Source organism: Leopardus geoffroyi, chromosome X (genome assembly GCF_018350155.1).
Source record: "Leopardus geoffroyi isolate Oge1 chromosome X, O.geoffroyi_Oge1_pat1.0, whole genome shotgun sequence".
NCBI lineage: Eukaryota > Metazoa > Chordata > Mammalia > Carnivora > Felidae > Leopardus > Leopardus geoffroyi.
In genome coordinates, this window is record NC_059343.1 from 90312825 (window position 1) to 90335404 (window position 22580).

General features: G+C 39.7%; 1 protein-coding gene and 1 pseudogene across 3 annotated transcripts in view; one reads left to right on the plus strand and one right to left on the minus strand.

The window, feature by feature from the left end:
* GUCY2F (guanylate cyclase 2F, retinal) overlaps window positions 1–22580 on the minus strand; it is a 112020-nt gene that overhangs the window by 66165 nt on the left and 23275 nt on the right. For all 3 annotated transcript variants that reach the window (XM_045471101.1, XM_045471102.1, XM_045471100.1), the window contains exons 4-6: window positions 9661–10015; window positions 8176–8260; window positions 4193–4289 (exon numbers count right to left, since the gene is read on the minus strand). In XM_045471101.1, the coding sequence (XP_045327057.1) occupies window positions 4193–4289; window positions 8176–8260; window positions 9661–10015 (537 nt within the window). The remainder of the gene's footprint in view (window positions 1–4192; window positions 4290–8175; window positions 8261–9660; window positions 10016–22580) is intronic.
* On the plus strand, window positions 2634–2728 carry LOC123595577 (annotated as a pseudogene).

A 22580-nucleotide genomic window follows, 5' to 3' on the forward strand; every position in this document is an offset into this window, starting at 1 on the left:
CATGAAGAAATAATAAATCAACAGGTTCCTCCTTTTCTCCATGTGTCCAAATGTGCCTTCCTTAGAATGACAGCAATTCAGAGATAGCAGTTATATTTGGTATTGTCTAGGCTAGTGACCGCCTCCAACTCTAATACCCTCATTCTGCAAGGAAACAGAGACCTAGTGAGGGATATAGGGACTGGAAGAAGAATGTGATGTTATAATTCCTGATCTCGTGTTTTTTTCTAACACATCGTGCTTCACATCTAACACTCTTGCTTGCCAATACAAATTAATCTTAAGTACTTTCACATACTCTGCTCCTAATGGTCTTTGATTAACTGAAGATCGCCGGTTGATTTAGCCCTGGTTTAAGTTAGTTCTATCAAGATGGGACTATCACAAAGGTCCAAGGTAATAGCAAACTATACCCAGCCCCTAATGTGTTGAAATCCCAACAGCTTGCGATTTAGACAAGATGTAAAACTTGACTCTTCACATAACCCTTGCATAAACCTGAACTCTCGTCAACAGAGCAAGGCCAGGGAGAAATCTACTTCTCTTTCATTCTTTATTTTCATATCTCAGCAGGAGCACCTAGATCTGTATATTGAGACGTAGACCTCTCCATGAAGGGGCAAAGGAGAAAGCAAGAGTATCTGCCAAAATCCACATACATTTGGGCTTCAGCTTTACTTTCTTCTAAAAACTTCCTTTCCTGACCTGACTTCTACTGACCTGCCAATTTTTCTAGACTGAATTAATTTTATATTCACCAAGAGTTTACACTTTCAGACATTCCATTTGGATGGAATTCTTGGCTTGGCTTTGTGACTGATTAGACACAGCCAGCTGCAAGTTTGTGACTACACAGCAATTAAGGAAAATGTATGCTTCCCCTACCTTTTCCCACCAGAAAGTCTGATACAAGCCAAATGCCAAAAGGGATCTGGAGGCCAAGAGCTGTGTTCTAGGATAATGCCATCCTTTTCCACTTGGACCAAAATAGTGTAAAATAAAAGAAGCATTCCCAGAGTGCCTGGGTGGCTCAGTCAGTCAAGCATCCGACTTCAGTTCAGGTCATAATCTCTTGGTTCCTGGGTTCAAACCCCTCCTCAGGCTCTGTGCTGACAGTGCAGAACCTTGTTGAGATTCTTTCTTTCTCCCTCTCTCTCTCTGCCCTCCCCGACTTGTGCTTTTTCTCTCTCAAAGTAAATAAATAAAACTTTTTAAAAAAGAATCTCTTAAAAAAAAGAAGAAGAAGCATTCCCTATGAGGCTATCAACCCCTGTTGCTATTCATTTTTCTCACTCATATGGTGAAAAGTGGTGATGATTGGGTGTGGTTTTTTTTTTACTCTCATTATATCAAAATTTATGCACAAGTAGAAAGAAAAGATCTATCATAATGAACAAAATTTTTAAAACTTAAGCATTTTGTTCATCTGAAGGTAGTACTATTCTGTTAATTATGGTGATTTTGTGAGAACTGGCATGAAACCCAAATATGTTTTGTGTCTTAGTAGGAAAGAGAGAAGGCACAAGTGGAGATTTTATAGACTTTGCTGGACTACTGAAAGGCCTATACAAAGAGGAGGCTAATTCAGCCAAAATTGATTTGTGTTTGTTGTTCTAACACTTGAAAGCCAAAACATGTAGGCAATTGACATGAACTGTCATTCTGACATGGATACCACCAAAGAAGGAGGAATTTTAAAAATAGGTTTTTTGCTTTTGACCATAACTTTGGTACATTGGCTACATTTGAACAATGACTTCTCATCATCTGCTTTTACTACTGATTCCCCACTTCTGGACAAAATATTTTGTCTTAGAATTGAATACTTGTTTCCTTAGTATGGGGCTATCTATTGGGATTGCTTCAGAACTGGCACTTTTGGCATCTACCCTTTCTAATTAAGGTGGGAAATTTCATACAAGGCATATTGAGAATGGCACATCCAGACAAATTTGAGTGTCATGAGTCCCAGGGTCCTCTGGTGGCTTCAAAAATAGAGACTAACATCAATGCATTTTTATGACATGAGGATGGAATGTACCTTTCAGCCACAGTGATAATGTTGGCTTTCACTAATACATTTCCAGGAACATGATATCAACCTTACAAAAAAAATTGGATCATTTAAACAAGTAAGAGTTAGGGTTGTAACTGAGAATTAAACTAAACAGCTGAATGTTTCATCTGATCCCAGCTACACAGCCAACTAGTTAGAGCACACCCTTCAGTGTCACATTTAGGCAAATGATCAGTTTGGTCACAGAAATAATTATTCTCTTATCTGGTACACTGGTTTAGCTAAAGTTAATAAATAGCACATGGGGACAATATGATGTGTTCACATTCTCTCCTCACATCCTGCTACCACAATACTAGAATTTGAGAAAACTAATGTCTTCATTTTAGCCACATAGACTGGGCACAAAGAGGCATACTTTACCATCACTAGATATAGTTGACAAAATTCTTCCCTACACATTCTCTTTTTCCAAGCTTTGGTTGATGCTGTTTTCTCTGCCTAGGATGCCTACAGGGGCCAGGAAGGTAACTATAAATTGATGAAATAGGCTGAGTAGAAGATCATAGACAGTGATGGAAACTGTGACAAGTTGCAGAGAGCATGCTTCTTCCAAAAAGGTCACTGGGCCTTTTGGCTAAGGTCAAGTGTAGTATCTGTTCTTATCAATTTAATGTCTGATACGTCTTCTATTGAAAAAGGGCAACTACTACTGAGTTCCAGCTAATTGTCACAATGATACCCAAGGTTAACAGATCTTCCAACCTTTAAAACCACCCAGGGGCGCCTCGGAGGCTCAGTCAGTTGAGTGTCTGACTTTGGCTCAGATCATGATCTCACAGTTTGTGAGTTCAAGTCCTGCATCCAGCTCTGTGCTGACAGCTTGGAGCCTGGAGTCTGCTTCAGATCTGTGTCTCCCTCTCTCTCTGCTCCTACCACCCCCCTTCTCAAAAATAAATAAACATTTAAAAAACACCCAGAAATCCAGATTTTTATTCCTAATCCCACAATATCAAGATACTGGCTACTATTGTTTATGACTATAAGGGTCAAACAAAACTGGTTACCCATTTGTGACCTGTGACTTAGACAAGTCCTATCCATCCTTGTTGAAGATCCAGCACCAAAGCTGGTCTCTAAAACAACCTTCATCCATTGATATGTCTCCTCTGAAGTTTGCCATATTTCTAGTGTCTTTTTGTGCAATATGGCAGCTATCAACTCTCTTGTGAGGTATAATTTGTCTCTGACTTCGTAATTTCTTTGAAGGCAGGGACCACATGCCATCTCTCACAAAGCCTAGCCCAGGGCCAGAACATAGTAATGGACATTCAGTGAAGAGGGCTAGTTAGAACACAATCCCGAACATAACAGAACCCTCCACGATTCTCCATTGTCTTTCGCTAGTTGATTCATTCACCAGACTTTTACAAGTACCTATTATGCTATCAGCATATATGTCGGGTGCTATGGATGAACATTAAGAAAACATGTACCTCTGCCCTTGAGGAACTAGCAACCAAATGTTGAGCTCAGATATACAAAGAAGGGCTATACGAAATCAAAACTACACTATTGCTCAAAGTGCACTGCATCACTTCCACAAAACTGTTCTAAGATAGCACTATCCAGTAGAAATGTAACCTGAGCCACATATATAATTTTAAGCTTTCCAGTAGTCACATTTAAAAACATGGCAATGTGGGGCACCTGGGTGGCTCAATTGGTTAAGCATCCAACTTCAGCTCAGGTCATGATCTCATGGTTCGTAGGTTCGAGCCCTGTGTAGGGCTCAGTGCTGACGGTGCACAGCCTGCTTAATATTCTCACTCTCTCCTCTCTCTCTTCCCCTCCCCCACTCACACTTTCCCTGTTTTTCATAATAAATAAAATAAACTTAAAAAAAGTAAAACAAAACAGGTGAGATTAATTTTAATGATATGCTTTATTTAACCCAATATATCCCAAAGTATTATCATTCTGATGTGTAATTAATATATGCTTTTCATTTAATGAGATATTTCACAGGTTTTTGTACTAACTCTTCTAAATCCAGTGTGTAGTTTCCTCTTATAGCACATCTCAATTCAGACTAGCCACACGTTCAGTGCTCCATAGTCATTTGTGGCTTGTGGATACCACATTAGTGCATCAAGAGAAAGGGATGCTCCTTACCTTACTGCCAAAGTGGGGATTGATAAATGTCACATCCTCCAAAGTCAGTAGAATTCTGTTGGGTCCTTTAATCAACTGGATCTTATTTATACGACGCCTGAAATAAGCATAAAATCAGAGGGTCAGAGGGGGCTGAATATTTTTTTGAAAACCCAGGATAAATTTGCCCCATGATAGAAATTTTAGAAATATATAAGATCATGGAGAGAATAACCACACGTAGATCTTTCCCTTACTACCCACAGGAAAGAGAAACTGCAACCCTGTTTCTCACAACTTGCGGAGTTACAAAGAGCGAAAGAGAGAAACGAAAATGGTATTGAAAAGGCATCAAAAGGGGAAGGTGAGGATGATGCATGGAAATGGTAGGTCAGACTAATAAAATGGTGATCCCTCATCAAGAGCACATTCAAAACAACACCTCGTAATACTTGTATAGAGCCCAATACCCTTTCTCATATGCCATAGTATATATCCTAATAATACCCAATCCAAGAATCATTCATCTCCATTTTATAGACTCAAAAACACATTAAAGAAACAAAACAAAATTAGGCAAATTGTGAGATCCCCTAGCCTGAGGCAGCACTGGGACTCACTCAAGTCCTTGGTCCCTGGCTGTGGGCCCAGATTTCTGCCCATAAGACCACTTGTCTTGCAAAGTTGCATCTATGCGTTGCCAAAGCAACAGGTTGAAAAGTGGAAAAATGCAATCAGTCGGTTGCTTTGTCTACATGATTCCAAACAAGTGGGCTGACTGGGTTTTTTTTCTCTTTTACTGAACTGGTCTCTTGTCTGAGCATTACACAGACACAGTTTAAACCTGATTCTCTTCAAACATGCCCATTAATTTGCAGCAAATGTAATTATTTCCTACAAATCAATTACTAGACACATAAGAGTTTATGATGCCTTACCCACACATCCAGGTAGGTCATCTCAGTTGAGCTGACCCGGCAACTCAAGGACCCAGAGGGTACCTTGGATTTAGTCTGTGTGGTTGTTTTCTTCTGTTTTGTCTTGGGGGCTCTGACAGCAACAGTTTGGCTTCGCTTTTTCCGCAACCCCTTAATGGTCACCCTGTGGAATGTTTTAAAGCTAGCTCCAGAGTGGGGAAAACAACCACTGAATCAAAATGCTTTGTCAAGTTGCTCTAAAAAACTCTGCAATGTCACTGTAGCTGTAAGCACCAGCAACGCGGTTTTTCTCAGCAATTCCACTGGTTTGTAAACAAACAATTAATGTGTTTCTAATTGCCTGCCAACAAATATGTCCCTTGTCACTCTGGGAGCTTCTACCCTGCAGAGAAAATTAAAAGAGCCCTGTAGTGAATTCTTGGGTAGAGCACATGAATCTTTTGGCAAAGTAAAACATCGCTCCCTAACTTATCTATTTCATATGTGTAGTGAATTGTCTTAAGGCAGGCACACCTGTAAAAATAACCATGCTCCAGAGCACACTCCAGTAGAAAGAGAACTGGACTCCCAGTCCACAGACCTGGGGTGTAGTGCAGATTCTGTCATTAATAAGCCAGATGACCTTAGATAAATAATTTAACCTCTTCATGCCCCTGTGTCTTCATCTGTCTAGCAGGATAATAGTTCTGCATTACCCGCGTTTTAGAGTTGTTTTGAAAATCAAATGAGATAATGTATGTGAAAGTGCTCTGAAAAGCATGAAGCACCATGAAAGTAGAAGAGCTCATTATTATCATTATCATCATAAGTATTACAAAGCACTGGAGAGCTTTATAGAAAGGCGAGGCAATCTGGTTCAGAGCAGGGAGAAAGGAGAAGTTCAAAGAATGCTTTGTTTTGGGGTGGTTGGGTTCTTTGCATGTCTTTCCTTCTGAAAAAGAAAAAAACTTAAACAATCAAAACACACAGAAAGGGAAGGAACAGAGAGTCACTCTCCTGCAAGTAATCACCATCTATTACAGAAACTCATCAGACGCTCAGCTCTTCTGATTGCAGCCGTGGTGGGCAGAGAGAGGGAGGAAGGCAGCAAAGAGAGGGCATCTTTTGTCCTTTGTTAGCTGAAGAACCACCGACCAAGTGGCTCTGGCAAATGATGTGTCTCTCTCCCATCTCTGAGTTTTCTGTGACCACTTGAAGTACCAATTGTCTCAAACTCATTTTCCTCTCCAATCATGTCCCTCTCCAATCATGTCCCTCTCCAATCATTTTCCACTCTAGTCTTCTTGGCCCTTCAGCCCACAAGCTCCAAGCAACACCCCTCATGGTTTTTTAGACTTGTTTTTCTTGCTTTCCAAAGAATTGCAGATTGAGCTCATTATTCTAAGCCCAAAGAACCAGTTCATTCCATGGGAAAGACCAGGGAGACCAGTCATGGAGGGTAAGGTGGGAGGTTGACTGACAAGTAACATAAGCAACTGAGTGACTCCATTTTCCACCTTGCCATGGGATGTTTTGGCATTAGGTAACCAGAGCCCATTACTCTTCAAATCTCCCTAGAGAGAGGAGCTTTTAGATTGGATGGCATTTATTTTCACTAAGCATCTAAGGATGTTAATTCAATCCTTTAGTCTTTGGCAGCAGCTAAATTCAATACATTAAATTTCTGTTCTGAGCAGGGATATTTCACAGTCACAGAAATTAAAAGAAAAACTTCCTTTGAACTAATGTCTTTAGCAAATATGTTTTAACAATTTATAAGCTACATATCACTCTGTATGGTTTTATCAAGTTTCTAATATGAGGAGATTGAATAATGGTTTTTCACAGTGATGCCAACATACTAAACACTAAGAGTTAACACCTGTTAGAGTTTCAGTCCAGGATTTCACAGAGTCATTAGAACATCAGAGCTGGAAGGGCTCTTAAAGATCACTTAATCCAATCCCTTCATTTTACAAATGAGAAAATTCTGGCCAAGAAAGGTTTAGTGTCTTGTCCAAATTTCCACAGCTTCTTAGTACACTCTAGACATTTTTTTTTCTTGGAACCTGCTAAAATAGCTCCACTCTGTTCCCTACCAAATTCATGTCATATTTTTGTCAGGACCACTCTTGCAAAGACATAACAAAGGTGTGGTTAGTAGGATGGAAAGGGTAAAATGGGAGAGTTGTGGTTGATTTCATTTTTTACTTTCCCCAAATCATCTTAATATGGGGAGCGTTCATCTGTTAAAATGTGAAGGTTATAAGAAAGGAGTGATGTATGAAGCCATCTTCAACCATTTACCCCTGATCCAGAATTAGTTCATCAGAGTAGTTGCTCGCCTATCACGGGATCTCAGGGAGGAAGACAAAGACTTGATAATGATGGTGTTGATGATCCGCTAGGATAGCTTTTGTCCAAGGAAGAAGGACAGTACAAACCTGGAATGTGACACCCTGAGCAAAAGGCATGAGTGGCAAGGTGAGGATTCTGGGCTCCCAACAATCAGCAGGAGAATCCATGCACCTGGGAAGGAGGGGAGACTTGACCACTTGCTGAGCATCCACTATGAGTCAGGTATTATTCCAGGTGTTTTACTTACTTGGGTTTATTGAATCTCTGCTAAGATCCTGGGAGTTAGGACCATTATTCTGAACTCCTGGATTCTAGCCAAAGTCTGAGCAATTCTTAGAGCTGGTTAAAACATCCCAATTCTGTTTTCTATTTGTCCATACATTTGGGGGAAGGAGATGGGTATAGGAGACTCTGCCAGTGGAAAAGGAAGCACAGCTAGGTAGTAAACCAGCTCTAAAATACTAATTCTCTTATTTCACAATAGTGTTGAGAATTAGATCTCCTCACAGGCAACAACACTGACAACACAGCTGAGGAAGTTATTCTTGGCACCATGAAAACACTTCACTCTAAATGGGGCCAGTAGGGATGGTAAATCACCATGGAAAAAAGGAAAATCAGTGAGTCATGTAATGAGGAAATTGTACTGAAATATGACTTCCAGGAAATAAATATTACCAAAGCCATTATGGTCTTGTACTTTCATATACAAAAAGAACAAAAATGTACCTTATGAAGTAAGCAAATCCATTAATAGACAACAGGGCTATAAGCAAAGCGAGACAGACCATCACGGCAAAGGCAGGGTCGATGCCTGTAGAGAACAAGAGGAAGAATGGCATTATCGCAGAAAGGCTGTAAATAAAGGGCACCACGAAGCAACTCCTCATGCTTTCTGGTGACTCTAAAATCAAACCACATCTACCTAACTTAATTCCACTTTTCTACAGCACAGTATGTCTTGTTGACTTCATGGACACAGAAAGCAATTTCACTGTTCTGAAGCAAAACCACTCACCACTCTGACAATAACAAATCACATGAATTAAGCCTGACCCGGATGTTTCTTTGGAGGAAAAAGTCCACGAATGGAAAACTTTGAGTACCTTAATTTAAGTTGGATGGCAATAGAGTTATTGAGAATAAATATGTTATCTCACATATCTCACATATGAAGAGTAAGTATTATGTTGTCTTCATAAAATAAAAGAACTTTTAAATTCACGGGAGCCCATAGACCTTGTGACTTATAGATGAAAAACATAATAGCACTTGTCCTTCAAGGGTGAGTCTGTTTTTGATCATTAGTGTTTCATTGAGATGTAAATTGGCCTCTAGAAAACCTAAACATTTGGGAGGATTACTAAGATTTCAGAAGGAACTAGATGATGATGCTAATGAAAAGGTATTTGGGTGTGTCATGCTCAAGCAAAAGACAAATTGAAGCCCATTTCAAATAGATGCATTTGGTTTTAGAAGAGTGTGGTGTACACTCACATAGGAATAATATGGGTCCTTCTAAAGTTCCCCCTGGCTCTCAGAGATTTGATGGACTTTCCACTCTTCCTCAAGCTAGAGGAGTTCCATCAGTCAATCAAAGTGCAAGTATTTATTGGATGCTGACTGTGTTGGGTGGTGGGAGAGGCTAAGAATTATTAGCTATGCCCTCCAGGAGCAGTATGTTTGGGAGGGGGAGACACAATCAATACACAAGAAACAATTGAAAAGCAGTTTTGTGCTAAGCTGTGAGGTACAGACTTTTAGTTCAATGAGAGTTCAGAGAGGAGAGGGTATAGAAATAGGATTTCTGTGGAGGGACCTGACTGACAGGATTTGGATGCATCAGGGAAAGGGTAGATAATCTTTCTGGCAGTGGAAACAATCACAGGTCATAGTCAACAACAGACCAAGGAGAAGACTCATGCCTTCCTCCTATTAGAGTAACCTCTTTGGGAGTGCCGATCCTTTGAAAAGGAGTTGGGGGGGGTGGGGTGAGATTTTTAAATCGTGCATGATTATTTGAGGCTACAAAGTACCTCTCATTGTCCTCATTATTTTAAATTGACTACCTGGAATGCCAAGATGTTTATCTGACCTGAATACAAATGACTGATTCTATGAGTGTTCCAATATTAAAATGTGCCTTCACTTAAAGAGGTTCCCTGGTAACCCAAGCTGAGCCAAATTGACTACCAGTGATTTTCCATTCCTTACCTCCTTGACAGATCTTCCCTTCTGCAAACCAGCATTTTGCATCTGCTTGAGGGGGCCTGCCACCAGGGAAGTGAATGGGGGTCCCTCTGAACCGTAGCAGCTCCGTTTCCATGTCCACAGTGTAAGTGCTATAGAGTTCCCATTCTTTCCAGTTGGTGTCCAGGATTACATATTCTGCAATTCCATTTCCATTTGAATCTGTCCTTATCAACTGGTTGAATCCATAGAACTGCATGTTTCTGGAATGCTGAACCAGGCTGGAAGCACTAGCCTGTCCATTTTCTTTCATAGCATTATTCATGGCTTGTGCGATAAAGTAAATTGAATTGTAGATGGTTCCAAACAACGGTGAAACCTATTTTTAAAAATTACAATTATCTTGAGCTCTGGTCACCCTAGAGCAATCTCAGAGTGCATTCCAAGCCTGTGTTCATTATTATGGGCTGCATGTCTGAATGTAGAACTATGAAGACCCAGAGGAAAAAAAACAATTGTTTCAGAGGACTTGCTTGGTTTCTCCCCTGAATTTTTCTGTTATTTTCCCCCAGGCCTTTACATCTTTAAATATATCAAATATGACAATTTTATGAGCAAACCAAGTAATACACAATGTATTTTTATGCTCCTAAACTAAGAAAGTGATATAGAGTTATAAAGGGCACTTAAAAAAAAAAAAGAATGGAATCAGCAAGAGGCATGCACAGGAAATTTACCACGTTAATTACCGGTGCATTATGCATGGTAAAATCATTTTACTGACACTACTAGAGTGGTAGGTGTGTGTGGGAAGACTGTAAATAATGTGTCTCCACAGTCCATGTCTGTGTCCTGTCTTAGTCCAAAGTGGCTATTCTCCTAGACACATGCTCCCCAGAGGAAGTGAACACTAGAATACAGTTTTAAGCACATACCCCCACACATACACATGCAAACATGCATACTGACACATATGCACCCACAAACATAGAGCCAAATGTTGCAGCATATGGAGAATGCGGGTTTTAATCAAGCAACCTTTTCTTCATGTTGGTGTCCAAAGTGGCAAAGCTTTGGTAAGAAGCCACTGTAAAGCATTAAGGCTTCCAAGGTGGACAACATGACTTTGCCTGCTATATAAACATAGTAAAAGCAACAATACTCGTGTACTATGCTCAATGCACTGATAATTAACCTAGTAAAAATTTTTTGGAACAAACTTGTATTTTTATTCCAAAAAGATAGGGAGAAAGAGAGAACAATCCCTCCCTCCTTTCTCCCCCCACCCCACCAGAACATGGCTTCATGGTTTTCCATAACATTTCATTTCTAGGATGGAGTTCAATAAAGCTATGGTCATGCCATTTTACCAAGCTTCAGAGAAAGCTGATACTTGCTACTTTGGTTTCACAAGATCTAGAAAGCTATCCTCCTATAACAACTTTCATTTGAATAAAAGGGTTTAAAATTGAGTGAATCATTTTCATGTTGGAAATACAAGTCAAGATGCAGAGAGGTACAGCAACTAGCGAGACACTGCCGTGCCTTGTTAGTGTAGAGCAGAGGGTTTTCAGTTACCCAAGTAGTGTCAAAAACACCAATGCCAGACCCAACCCGGATCAACAAAATGAGACACGTTAGGCTTGGGACCCAGTAATCACTATTATTAAAAGCTCCCCAGGTATTCTAATATACACAACGGACTTAAAACAACATAGAAGAAGACACACTGGCCTGTGGTTTCTTCCTAATGCCAGGATGTTAGGCAAGTCACTTATCCACTCTCTCTGGGCTTCAGTTTCTTCCTCCCTGAAATGTCTAGAAGCATGAATGTCTAAACCTTGGACATCATTTGGTCTAGCTGTCTTTCTTTTTAGACAGGAAAGGGAGACCCAAGGTAGTTTAGTGATTTGTCCAAGTCACTCACCTGGACATGAAATCAGGACTAGAACCCAGGTTTTCTGTTTCTTAGTTTAGCATTTTTGATTGAAATAGGTGTTACCTGTGTTCTTTTATCGGCATGAACTTCTGTGAAATTTCCTAACACCTGGTCTAGTACAGGGACCAAATTTAGCTTGCAGACATTTTTGCTTGGACTGTACATGTTCTTTTTTTCTTCATCTTCTGATCTTTTAACATTAGAATGTTAAACAGTTCCGTCTTTAGTCCTCTTCCCTATCAACACTCATTCCTTTGGTGATCTCTTCTGGTCTCCTTGCTTTAAGTACCACATCTATACCATATATCTCAGATTTATACTTCCATCTCAGACCTGTTTCCTAAATTCCACACTCAAAAGTCAACTGCTCGCTCCGGTATTTCTACCTGGATGTCAAATTTCAATGTACCCACAATTGAGCTCCTGATTTTCACCTCAAATCTTCCTGCTTCCTCTAGGAGTCTTCCTCCATCTTTGTTAAAAGCTACTCCATTCTGGGGTGCCTGGGTGGCTCAGTTGGTTAAGAGTCCGACTTCATTTCAGGTCATGATCTCATGGCTCATGGGTTTGAGCCCCGCATCAGGCTCTGTGCTGACAGCTCAGAGCTTGGAGCCTGCTTCAGATTCTGTCTCTCTCTCTCTCTCTCTCTCTGCCACTCCCCCACTCGTGTTCTGTCTCTCTCTCTCTCTCTGTCAAAAAACATTACAAAATTTTTTTTAAATAAATAGGCATGGGGAATGGATGGCATGTGCTGCCACCAAGGAATCCACATTTAGTTGCCTAGCACACACTGAGGTCTCTTGAGGGGTTTCCACTAACTCTCCCTTTGACATTCTCAGATGCTCCATTTAATTGTCTTTAGGATTTCTGCAAGACTCACCTGTTTTCTAGGGCTTTGGTAGGTTATGACAATAAGTTCAAGTTGGAAGGTGGGGTATAAAATCAATACTAGTAAAATAAATGAGTAAAATACCACAGGGCAACAAGCCCTGAAAGCAGAGAAAATGCTAGTATTCTGTTTTGAAAGGCACAGAACCTTCTGGGAAGGAGAATGCATCTACCTACAGCCAAAAGCAAAGATTGAAACTATTAAAAATAACACCCTCACCTCTGAGTTGACCCATCTTACAGGATTTTGAGCTGGCCAGGCTATGCTGCCCTTTGTGTTCTTGGATTGACCCCTGTTAGAGCTGACTGACGGCAACTCTCCAAGATGACTGAAACCTGAAGCCTGTTTTTCAGGAGACTCTAGCCTCCATCATCTCTCTCTCTCTTTCTCTCTCTCTCTCTCTCACACACACACACACACACACACACACACACACGCATGCCCACACACCCACAGCCACAAAAGTATGGTAGAGGGAGCTGAAGCTAAAGGAAAAGACATAGGTTAACAATAGCATAACAACAGCATTCAGTTGCAAAAGAACTGTCATGGGCGCCTGGGCGGCTCAGTGGGTTGAGCATCCATCCGACTTGATTTCAGCTCAGGTCATGATCTCACGGTTCATGAGATCAAGCCCCAGGTCAGGTTCTGCACTGACAGTGTGGAGCTTGCTTGGGATTCCCTCTCTCCTTCTCTCTCTGGCCCTCTCTTGCTTTCTTGGCCCCTCTCTCCCTGCTCGTGTGCGCTCTCGCTCTTTCTCTCTCTCTCAAAATAAATAAATAAAAACTTAAAAAAAAAAAGAACAGTCACAATGGCCCACTCTCACTGTGAGGGCTTAGATTTGTGTTCCAGCTGGTCTGTGTTGCTGTTTGATCCACTGAGCCCTTCGGCAGTAGAAATGGCCCCTTCCCATAAGTCAGACTCACAGTCTGTTAGCATTGGTCACAAAAGGTCTCCAGCTGCAGCTGCTGCAAATAATGAGAAAAAGAAGAGGTAGAAGATGGGACAGGGGAAGAAAGGACACTACCCACAACCTCTGTCTTGGCTTCTGACTACAGCGCCAAAGAAGCAAGACAGGATTGGCAGGAGCTTCTGTCAGGCACATGGCCTTGTTGACATCACAGCCCAGAATGGTGAAACAATTCATGACTCAGTCTATTGGTTTTGCCTGTTGTATAGACCTGAACCTGATTGAATTATGAATAAATGAAAGACAATAGAAACTTACCCTTGACTGTTTTTCAGTGACATTAGCTAGCTCTACCCTAGGCTTTTTGGAGTGTAGTATCCCAGAGAACAAGGTCTGGGTCAGGAGCATTGATTTTCAAATTTGTTCAATTTGTTCAATGCTGTTGTTGACTATCATCAGTTCAGATTTACTGTGCTTGAAAGACACAAAACTGGCTTCCAAGGCATTTTGTCCTTAGAAGCATACATTGAAACATACCTGGGTTGGAAAATATCATTTGAAGGACAAAATGGCAACATCACTTTTTTTTTCTACATCACTTTTGAACAAAAATCGAGGCACATGCAGAGAGCAAGGAACCAAATGGTAATTGAGTTCCTGTTATTAAAGGTAGTACCTCCAACAATGAATGATTTCAATCCTTGGACTTTGCCAAGAGATGGCAAATAACCCAATCTGTTTGCTATGATACTCATGAACACATTACCTTTATTTTTTATTGAATGATGCACAAAGACGATTGTAGCCAATGTAAGCTGCAGACAACAGTTTCTGACAGCTGTCTCGTGGGCCCTATCCTGGAATGCTTCATTCAGTCCTAACCACATCACCTTCAGCCAACCATCCCCATGCCAGGCATCTTTATTTAAACTAATAGAAAACAATCAGTGCAGGAGTGTAAGGTCCCCCCCTGGGCTTGCTGAGAAATCCAGAGGATTTCCTTTGCTTAGTCAAATGAGGCCACATTTGGAAAAATTATCCAAAATGTGTGTTCCAGCAATATGTATTTATAGCCAATAGAAGTTTACTGAACACAAGCATGCAGCAAAATAAAGGATGCAGGCACTAAAACTATACTTCAGAAGTCTATTTTGTGCCGAAGCTTAAAGGTACAAAGTGACAATCCTTGCCCAATCATCCTGAGACTAATTTAGGAAATTTGTCACTGGCTTCCCACCCTCAATCTCTCCATTCTGATTTATTGTTCTGTTTCCATGAGTCCTGGTAGAGCCCTATCACCTCCTATGTTAGAGGAAAAGAATCTTAAAACCCCATTCAAATCAAAGTATTAGTCACTTAGTAATATTACTGTGAGTAAATCATTAGACATGGGACACGGTGAAAGGCTAACGTGTGGTTAAATGGTCAGGTTCCAGTAGCAGATTATTGTCGAAATCCCAGCTCTGCCACTTGCCAGTTGTATGACCTTGAGCAGGTTACCCTGAGCCTCAGTTTCATCATCCATAAAATAGAGATAATAATACCTAATTTGAAGGCTTGATCTGAGGATTTGATGAGACCATTTTTGTTAACTAGCGGGTGCAAAGCAAGCATTGAATGCATGATCGCTGCTATTGTTTGCATTTCAGAAGAGGAGCACAGAACTCTGGTAATATCATCCCGGAAATGTAGTGTTCAAGTACGTCATCCCACTCTTGAATTGTGACCAATAAGTAAATGTCCCAATTTTATTTTTTTTAAGATTTTTTATTTGTAAGTAATCTCAATACCCAACGCAGGGCTCAAACGACCCCAAGATCGAGTGTCACATGCTCCACTGACAGAGCCAGCGAGGTGCACCTAAAAGTACCAATTTTATTTATTTTTTAAGTTAATTTATTTATTTTGAGAGAGAGAGAGAGAGAGTGCTTAAGCAGGGGAGGGAGGAGAGAGAGAGAGAGAGAGAGAGAGAGAGAGAGAGAATCCCAAGCAGGCTCTGCACTGTCAGTGTGGAGCCCAATGTGGGACTCGAACTCATGAACCATGAGATCATGATGGGAGCTCAAATCAAGAGTCTGACACTTAACCAACTGAGCCCCCCAGGCACCCCTAAAAATCCCAAATTTAGACCCAGTGTTCTTAGCAACCTGAAATGACAAAACTGTTCCCCTTTATTGGGGGAAGACCTTATTTCTGTTTTGTTCTCTATGATATCACCTGCAGAGTGCCTAGCCCACAATAATAATAAAAAGAACAACATTCATACCGGTAATAATAAACACATTTATTGAGAGATTACTAGGTGCCAGGCAAGCTCTTTGTGTGTATTAACTCATTTAATCCTCACAACAACTCTATGAGGTAGCTACTATTATTATTTCCAATCTGAAATAATGAAAAGGTGGGGCGCCTGGGTGGCTCAGTCGGTTGGGCGTCCAATTTCAGCTCAGGTCATGATGTCACGGTCCATGGGTTCGAGCCCCGCATCAGGCTCTGTGCTAATCGCTCAGAGCCTGGAGCTTGCTTCGGATTCTGTGTCTCCCTCTCTCTTTGCCTTTCTTCTGCTCTCACTCTGTCTCTCAAAAATAAATAAATGTTAAAAAAAGAAATAAAATAAAATAATGAAAAAAAGATATAGAGAACTTATGTAAATGTACAGCACTCTGCCTTCAAAGCCCATGCTCCTAACTACCATGGCATATCTGAGCTTAATAAATACTTGCTAAATTAATGAATTGACTGTGGTAGATCCACCAGTAACGTTTTTGGGACTTCTTTTATCTTTCATGACTTCCTGATTACAGATACTGAAATCAAGATTTTTTTCTTCACTCTCTTCCTCCTCCCAAATATCACTCCCAAACAAGGAGGACAAGGAACAGAAACAGTAACCCTCCATATTTGTTAGTAATAGGAGTCATCAGTAACTCCAAACCACAGAATATGAAGACAGAAAGTGGTAACTGATTTAGCAGAGTAGAGGGCGATTAAACCTGAGTACCTGAAGAGGGGAATATCGGTAAGCAACAAGCAGATTTTCCCCCTGAGAGTCCCAGAAAGGCTTAGGAATTAGAGGCACCAAGTACTATAGAATTGGGAGTGAGGCAGAACTCTAAAGGAGGGATAGCTGTGTGAATAGCTGTATAAGAAGTAGTTCGACATCCACCATCCCCACTTCTATTGAGGAAAGCCAGATTCCTGCAGAAAACAGGTTAAATTGATTCAGAGCAGCTCCAGAACTGGGACACTTACTCCAAAGGAAGGTAGACATTACATGGGCCACCAAAAGGAATGATAAAGTTAATGTCTTTATACTTAATAATGAGAGTCCCAGTCTCCTTCCCCTAACATGACTCCTAGAATAGAGACAGCCAGGATTATGACTCCCAAGGCGACTGGAGTATTCTTCTGTTAAAAAAAGTGTAACCCAAGAGGCAAGATCTACATATATTGACAAACAACCCCAGCTGGGTAGCCAATTTCCCTACGCTGAAGCCCATTGGCCAACAAACATGTAATGTACATACAACTTCAAATCTGTTGTTTAGAGCTTCAATATTTTTTTAATCTTTTTCAATGTTTATTAATTTTTGAGAGGGAGAGAGAGAGAAACAGAGCTTGAGCAAGGGAGGGTCAGAGAGAGAGGGAAACACAGAATCTGAAGCAGGCTCCAGGCTCTGAGCTGTCAGCACAGAGCCCGACGTGGGGCTCAAACTCATGAAGCAAGATCATGACCTGAGCCGAAGTTGAACAGTCGACCGACTGAGCCACCCAGGTGCCCCGAGCATGTTTTTAAAATATAAAAATTTAAGTATCACTGCTTTTAAAAATAATTATAAAAATCATTGCTTATTAAGAGTTTTGAAGATCTGAAGTGTTTCTGGAATTCTAAAGGATAATGTGACATTCAGGAGAAGTAGAGACCTCTTTCCAAGAACTGCCACCATGTGGAAAATAAAGATGAAGAGGCTAGAAGTAGACTCCATATCTTTGCTTAGAATTTGTTAAGAAGGCACCTAGCGTCATAACCAGATAAAGAGACTACCGTACTCCTGTTAGAGTTTTCTCCCAGTCTTCCATTTGTTGGTTTTTAGGTGGCCAAAAGCAAGCATTCAAGTAGAAATTTGTTGTCTTTCCCCTGCAGTGTTTGGAACACAATGTTACCCATCATATGGCCCAAAGGAAGCCCTTTCTGGTGCTAAAGCCTACTTGGGTAGGAAGGCTGAGTTTGACACTGGCAGCTTGCTTGCTGTCTGAGAGCACAACCCAGGCGCCCCTAGAGCTTCATTCTTAAATATGGACAGCCAAGATCGCCAGAGAATTAAGGAAAGCTTCCAACATGAAATAGAAAGACCAAAACAAAGAAGCATGAAAAATTAGAAGTGAAGAAAAACACAGAAAACAGGAAAAAAAAAAAAACTTCAAAGAAAGTACAATGAGTATCTGACAAGAAATAAGACAAAATACTATATTTACAAAACAAAAGCAGGACGCCATGAAAATAGAATAATCAATCAACAAGGATCAACGCTTGGAAATTAACAGTTTGATAGCAAAAAGATTTTTTTTTTTAATCAGCAAAAGAGAACGCAAAGTTGAGGCACTCTTTTAAGAAGAATAACTAACAACAAAACAATGGATGATACAAGAGAAATAATCAGACAATTAAAAAATCAACCCAGACAATCTTATAAACAACTAATAGTGTTTCCAGAGAGAACAAACACAATGTTGTTAAGGAAATTATCAAATAAATAATATACAAAAATTTCTCATGTGGAATGAGACTTAAAGGCCTCACAATAGATATTGCATAATATATGTCAAAGATCCAAATATCATCATGAAATTTCATAACATCAGGAATAAAGAGATAATCTTTAAAGCTTATGGGGGAGATGAGGAGGAGCAAAAACAGGTTGCATCAAAGATTCAGTAATAACAATGGCATTGGAGTTATCAATGCCAACAACGGAAATTAGAAGACAAAGTGCCATGTCTTTAAAGTGCTAAGGGATAATGATTTATTTGATTTTATTTATTTATTTAAAGTAATCTCTACACCCAATGAGAGGCTCAAACTCATGACCCCAAGATCAAGAGTCACATGTTTCTCCAACTGAGCCAGCCAGGCACCCCAGGGAAAATGATTTTTTAACCTAAATTTATATACTCAAACTATCAATCAATAATGAGGTTGGAATAATGACTTTCAGACATGCAAAATTTCAAAAATTTACCTTCTGTGTACCTTCCTCACTAGAGAATGTGCTCCACCAAAACAAGAGAGTGAACAAAAAAAAAAAAAAAAAAAAAAAAAGGGAGTCCCGAGATTCATGAAATAGTGGTGCAGTACAGAAAAAAAAAGGAGAAAGGGACCTTCCAGGGTGATGAAAAGGGAGATCTTAGCATAATAGTTGTGCAGAAGCTTTAGGGAACAGTAAGTTTAGATCGAACAGGAAGACAGAGAGCCTCAGAAAAAAAACAAATGAAATTGATAAGGGGTTTTACGATACATAAAATTTGTTCTGCAAGAATCCTACAGCTTTATCAGCCAGTGTGGAAAGACTTTCAAATTCAAATTAAGGTAAACAAATTTAAGAATAAAGCAATTATTGGGGCACCTGGGTGGCTCAGTCGGTTAAGCGTCGGACTTCGGCCCAGGTCATGATCTCACGTCCGTGAGTTCGAGCCCCGCGTCGGGTTCTGTGCTGACAGTGCAGAGCCTGGAGCCTGTTTCAGATTCTGTGTCTCCCTCTCTCTCTCTGACCCTCCCACATTCATGCTCTGTGTCTCTCTGTCTCAAAAATAAATAAACGTTAAAAAAAATTTAAAAAAAAAGAATAAAGCAATTATTAACCTCAGTAAAATTCAAAAGTTACATGTGAAATGAATGGTTACCTAGTATACTACATGGATCAGCAACGAATGATACTTCGATAGGTATAATATTAGAAATACCAAATATGAATTTAACTAAAAATTGTGACAGAATTATATTGAAAGTTCGAAGGAGGGTAAGGAAGTATATAAGAGCTAAAAATCCTCAACTGTAACAGAAAGTCAACAACCCAGAGGTAAATACCAGAATAAAGAGCAAAAAGACAAGAAAGTGGTTGTTCCTGATGAAAGGTGGGAGGGAGGCCTAGGGACTGCTTCGTTGTTGACACAAACTTTTTAGGATTTCTTGACCTTTAAAACTATGTGCACATACCACTTTGACAGTCTTTGTTTTTACTTTTTAAAGAAGTAAGGGCATAAATTAAAGAGATTGCAAACCTGCTATAGGCAATATAGTCCATCCATAGAAATTTCAATTCCATTGGAAGTTATTGGCAAGAGAGAAATACAGCCATGTTTTTCATATATTTGTTTATTCATTTCCTAACTGTCTTTTTCACAAGAATTTAAGCCCCGTAAGATCAGGAATAAGTGATGGACTAGTAAATGTTTAACTCTATGAGAAGTAAAAAAATATTCTTGTATCATTTACCTATTTCTGTGGTGTAAATATTCCCAGTGCCTGATTTCTAGCTATCAACATGATGTCACTAAAAAGAGAATTGGGAAAAGATGCACAAAGTCAGCTTCTGTAAACTGGCTCCAACACACCACGAACAAAAATCTTGCTTACTATTCTATCTGGAGTTCAACATAGTGCATGACATGGCAGGTGCCCAGTAAATAATTGTTGATCTGTTGAGTGAACACAGGAAAAATAACAGGAGCCAGGGACAAGCAAACAATGAACTACATAATTTGATCTAAGAAAATTGAAAGCAAAAATCATCTCAAAAGCTGAGAATATTGAGAATGAGCTCAAGTCAGATTATAACTTGGATAATAAGTCACCATGAATTAATAAGGTCATTCTGGCCCCAGGGAAGAAAAAGTGGAAAGGAAGGTAGCTGTGAGCCAGACATTTAGATAGTTACTTTACAAGTGTGACTTTGTTTAATCTTTGCAATAATCTTAGAAGATGTAGATCACTAACCCATTTTACAGATGGGAAAACTGAGACTCAAAAAAGTGTAAGTAATTTGCCCAAGGACACACAGCTAGCAGGAGAGCTGGGATTCAAACCCATGTTTGTCTAACTCCTTATCATATGCTCTTTCTGCTATACCAGCTGTCTTCAAAAATTTAGGAAAATAATTTAAGGAAAAGGAGGTTTTGTTTATCAGAAATGTGAAGATAATTGTCTCATCCTTCTATCAATCTTTGATTATGAAGGTATAGCATAGGCACCTGCAAGGTGGGGGTGGAAACGCTTCCAAAACAATCTGTTAGATAAGATCTAGATTCAAAACAAGCTGTTTTGTAAGATCTAGATTCTTTGTTCTAGCTCTCTTTATTTTCTTGTCTAAAGCAGAGTAGAGGCTGCCTAGCAACCAAGATAATGGTGTCTCTTTTTTTTTGCCTTAATTATCTTATGCTTTCCACAACCTCAAAGATATTGGATCAAATATTAAGAGAAGAAGATCTGAGTTTTTGTATCAAAATATCTGTTCATATACATGTACAATGCACACACACACACACACACACACACACACCTTTCGCCTTCCCTCAATTTTGTGATTAAATTAAAAAAACAGTCTGTATCTATGTGGTGCCATACCACTGGCTAAAAAGTATAAAAATTCACCATTTCAGGGCACCTGGGTGGCTCAGTCGGTTAAGCATCTGACTTTGGCCTAGGTCATGATCTCACAGTTCTTAAGTTCAAGCCCCACGTTGGGGTCTGTGCTGACAGCTCGGAGCCTGGAGCCTGCTTCAGATTCTGTGTCTCCCTCTCTCTGCCCCCCTGCTTGCTCTCTCTCTCTCTCTCTCTTCTCTCTCAAAAATATCAGTCAGAGAAAGAAAAATATCATATGACTTCACTCATATGAGGACTTTAAGAAACAAAACAGATGAACATAAGGGAAGGGATACAAAAATAATATAAAAACAGGGAGGGGGACAAAACGTAAGAGACTCTTAAATATGGAGAACAGACAGAGGGTTACTGGAGGGGTTGTGGGAGGGGGGATGGGCTAAATAGGTAAGGGGCATTAAGGAATCTACTCCTGAATTCATTGTTGCACTATATGCTAATTTGGATGTAAATTTAAGAAAAATAAAATTTTTAAAAAATGGGAATAAATAAATAAATAAATAAAACATTTTTAAAAATTAAGAAAAAAATTCACCATCTCTTTGCTTGTTGATAAATATACCAAACAAATGGTTTGGGCAACCATTCTTAGCAATTTGAGGGATTCTTGCAATTCTTGACCAAACTGACCATTTGTTTTTAAATACATGTGTCTCCTAAAAGAAATATTTATTATAAACATATCAGTAGCAATAAAGTTGAAAATCAGTACTGTTAATATCTCCACTACTTTATTTTATTAGAACAAAAATTGGCAACATCTTCGTTATCAATACTTAAACTAAACCTAAATTTTATCTAAATCATTTGTTCAGAGAGACAAGCAGTCCACAGGATAAAGAAAAGGGGTGGATAAAAAGGAGAATATCATGGAGAATGTCAGTGTTAGACACAATCAGATGCCTGCCTGACAGCCTTCTTCCCTACTAACAGAATCTCAATTCTGTTCACATTTTTCTGGCAGCCATAGGGTCAATCATGATGGTCTTGTTCCTCTTTCTAAATTATTGACTTAGGTATGCATATGAGGCACGAATATGATCAGGAAAGTATGGAGAGAAGTCTGCATGAGGAGCTTCTGGGAAAGATTTCCTCACTCTTAGAGGCACAAGAAAGGAACATTCCCCATTTTTATCTGTAGACAGTTCCACCTATAATAAGTGATGTCTGGAACTGTGGCAGCCATCATGGGACCATGAGACCAACCAAATCATGGTGTCAAGATAGCACTCTATAGCTCATAAAGAGGAAGGATGAGTAGAGCCTGGTTCATTGATAACATCATTGAGCTGATGAATTAACTGACTCTTGAGCTCCCATAGCTTCAAATTTTGAAAAAAAATATTACTGGCCATTTTGTGTTGAACAGTCTATTTCTTGCAGCCAGAGGCTTTGTAACTGATACAGTATACTAGCCAATGCTAGAACTTTTAATCCTACTTGTGTTTTCTTCTAAATACTTCTGAAAATAACTACCTTCTCTTACATCTGGCCTCCAACCTATAACAACCCTCTCTGTATTTTTTCAAATCTAAGTGATAGCTTTGGC